The sequence below is a fragment of the Zingiber officinale genome, chromosome 3A (genome assembly GCF_018446385.1).
Source record: "Zingiber officinale cultivar Zhangliang chromosome 3A, Zo_v1.1, whole genome shotgun sequence".
NCBI classification, from domain to species: Eukaryota; Viridiplantae; Streptophyta; class Magnoliopsida; order Zingiberales; family Zingiberaceae; genus Zingiber; species Zingiber officinale.
Window position 1 is genome coordinate 145,767,644 of NC_055990.1, and position 3,309 is coordinate 145,770,952.

Sequence of the window (3,309 nt, forward strand, 5' to 3'; positions counted from 1 at the left end):
CTTTGAGTATAGTATTTTACTCGAACTGTAACGACTAATGTGAATTTCCGATAGAATAATGTGAGTATAGTACGGTTATGTGACATAACCTGTGCCTAAAATTATTGCATCTGGTTGCATACATGCATTAATTTATTTTTTTAAAATCTTTTTCTTCTGGATTAGATCAATTACCACTTCGAATGGAATTTAACTGGTGGCATACAGTAAAAAAATATGTTTTTAAGATCGAACCAGTCACCTCAGGCTAGTCCAATGAAATTAACTGAGTTTATTATTTTTTTTACAAGTGAAATCCAACCCCGAAAGCAACACTGGTTGTAGCAAACAATGGCACGTACTCAAGTCCTTGTGTCATCAAAGCATGAGACAATAGGGCAGCCTCATGTGACTCACTTCCCCAAACCATTACCATCCTAAAAATTTATTCACTCTTCTTCCTCCTTGTAACAAGACATGCCGGCCGGTGAGAAACTTTCGTATAACAAATTGGCATGTGAAACCACTTGATACTAGAGATGCCTCTTTGGCAAGGTTTCTGCAAGCATACTGTGTCTTCTTTTGTGAGCCTTCTTGGCCTCGTCTTTGAATGATCTTGTTTTCGACCGCCATTCTGCGAGTGAGATTCTGAGAGGTTTACCTTTCTTTTCAAACCCTAAAATGACTCTGGAATAACTCCACATGTGAAGGGGTTTCTTTGACAACTCAATAAAGTTTCACTCGCACAGCAGCAACTTGTGAATACCTTAAAGCTTGTGATGACTCACCAACAGCTCCAAAACATCATAAAGCTACCAAATAGCTCCTTATATGCAGTTGTGGCTTCCTATTCCTCTCATCTTCAAGCTTGTGATAACAGTTAGTTGTGTATTTATGTTATTGGATATAAGTTTACATGTATAAAACCCGTTAATCTGTTCTGTTATTAATGATTGACTGATAACAGAACCGGATTTATTACTATATATATAGAACGTGGTTTAGAAAGCATCCCAAATCCTATGGAAGATCCGCATCCATTACTTTTTCATAGGATCATAGGTTCATCATCTATTTTTGTTAAATATTTTAGAATTCATGATTTAGAAAGCATCCATCACCAAACGCTCCACCAATGTCAAGTGCTAGCCCAGCCTCAAACCCTACCTATAACCCTAAATCTTAATCCACAGAGCCACCTTGGGTCATGCTGACTAGTTAGTTACATCTCCAAAAGGAATAGACTATGCATCACTGGACAGACAAAAACTAATAAAATAGACTATAATTATAAACAAAAATAATATTTAAAGTGTTTGGTTGATTATTTATACTTGTGCACCCCCCTCTGTTTTTTTTTTTCTTTTTGGGTACGACCATTGAAAGTGGGGGAGGGGGAATAACATTATGTCTCCTTGTCTCCACCCATTGGTAGAAGTAGAGTCCGAATTAGGATTGCAAGTGGTAATGGTCCCTCCATTGAAAGAGCCAAATGACCTATCATGCACTCACCACATTGAAGTTTTAATTTTGTTTTCTTTCCTCTTACCACTTTAGTTGGTTTACCTCAAAAGTTAGACAAGATCCTAATTGGTCGAAAATGAATTGAAAATATTGGATTTGATTGGGATGTTGGGATGTTCTTGGCACAACGCCGATACATGTTGCCCAACCGGTTCCATTCGGTCCAACCGGACTATGTTTTCCTCCTATTTTAGACTTAGCCAGTTAACCCAGACCACCAAGTCTAAGCCAAGAGGAAACACAATTCACATAGGAAAGCAGGGATAGGTTTAAGCTTTCAATAAATGAAGTCCCTGTGCCTCTAGTCTCGTGCATGGGACCCTCTCCATGGTGAAGTGAGTGATGACAAAGGTGCTCCACATTTGACAAAGTGCCTTGATCTAGTCCTCTCTCTCAGTTCTTTCCAGAGAATTATTGCTTGGCTGTTAATGCAATCAAAGTATGATACTTGTAAAAGGGCACAATTTATGTCAGCACCAAGCTGTTCTAGATAAGATCAACAGAAACAATTAATTGAAGTTTTAAGATCAAGCTAATTAATTTTCTTCCCTTGTTTGATGTAGATCTATAGTAGTATTCTGAAGGCAAAGTTGGGTTCTTTTGCATCTCGTGAGTAGCTAAACAAGCACAAATTTCACAGTGGATCAGGGAGGCAAGCTTTCGTTGTTTGCAGGAGACAAAGATGGAACCTTTGGCAAACAGAGATGAGAAGCAGGTATCATTCACTTTTCACATAAATATATATATTCGTAGGGATCGATTAGATTCAAGATCAGGCGATCTGTTAGTCGATCTGTGACCAAATCTATACATTAGGGCTCTCGATGGCACTCGATCGCCAAATTATTGAACAAATTTAAGAGGGAAATTAGGAGGCGCATTTATGGATTAGGAGCGGGTAGAAAGCTTAGCTAGTTGAGCGAGATCTAGGGCTGACCTCATCGTCATCCTCCGGCGGTTGATGGTGGAGGAGCGGAGCGCGGCAGAGAGGGCAGGTGAGCTGGCCGACGTCGACCCACTTGTCGATGCAGGACTTGTGGAAGGCGTGGAGGCAGTTTCCGAGGTGGCGGACCTCGTGGCTGGGGTGGAGGGCGCCGAGGCAGACGGCGCAGAGGGCGGAGCCGTCGGAGCGGAGGGCGGAGAAGCGGACGACGGGGAGGCGGGACTTGACGGAGGCGGGAGGAGGGAGGTGGGAGTCGGAGAGGTGGAGGAGCGGGTAGGTGGGGAATGGGTAGAGGTCATCGACAGCGGCGGAGTAGGGAGGGGAGGAGGGGAGGCCGAGGAAGAAGAGGCCGGCGGAGAGGGCGAGCTTCAGGAGATCGAGGAGTTGGACAACGAGGGCGACGGGGCGGGGTAGGATGACGGTGTAGCAGACGGAGGGGAAGCCCATCGGAGATGGCGGTGGCGGCGGACGCGCCGGTGGGGCTGTGGAAGAGGAGAAAAAGGAGATGCTTTTTTGGAGCCGGTAATGAAGGGAATAAATGGACTGTGTGTGGGATGGGAGTTGGAGGAGTTAAGAGGATTTTTTTATTATTATTCATGTTTTTTTAAAAATAATAATAATTAAAAATGTTGGACCAATCAAATTAAAATTTTAAATGTATTCATTAAATTAATACTTTTCTAATATAAAGTAATATTTGAATGAAATATTATTCTAGATTTGTTTTTGGCATAAAAATGTTAAGAAGAAAAAAATTAAAGATATCATTTGTGAGATATAATAATACTTAATGACAATGAAAGCAAATAGGTGGTATTTTTTTTTAACATAAAATAATATTTTTGAACTCGTAGTGTTACTTA

At 41.4% G+C, this 3,309-nt stretch overlaps 1 protein-coding gene across 3 annotated transcripts; it reads right to left on the bottom strand.

The window, feature by feature from the left end:
* Positions 1-409: 409 nt before the first annotated feature.
* On the bottom strand, positions 410-2,999 carry LOC122052659 (brassinosteroid-responsive RING protein 1-like). Of its 3 annotated transcripts, none has more exons than XM_042614305.1 (2): positions 2,441-2,999; positions 410-613 (listed from the first exon to the last, which is right to left on the bottom strand). In XM_042614305.1, exons 1-2 carry the CDS (start codon positions 2,891-2,893, stop codon positions 425-427), a joined length of 642 nt encoding a protein of 213 aa, XP_042470239.1. In that variant the 5' UTR covers positions 2,894-2,999; the 3' UTR covers positions 410-424. The 3 variants fall into 3 exon arrangements, with proteins under 3 accessions (XP_042470239.1, XP_042470241.1, XP_042470242.1); XM_042614307.1 differs by lacking the exon at positions 410-613 and adding an exon at positions 1,449-2,192; XM_042614308.1 differs by lacking the exon at positions 410-613 and adding an exon at positions 1,790-1,925.
* Positions 3,000-3,309: the final 310 nt, after the last annotated feature.

Excerpts from the sequence above, each read along its gene's own strand:
- LOC122052659 (XM_042614305.1), bottom strand. The coding sequence starts at position 2,893 with ATGGGCTTCCCCTCCGTCTGCTACACCGTCATCCTACCCCGCCCCGTC. Across the intron at positions 614-2,440 it reads CGCCGGAGGATGACGATGAG|AATGGCGGTCGAAAACAAGA; the intron begins GTCAGCCCTAGA and ends TCTCACTCGCAG.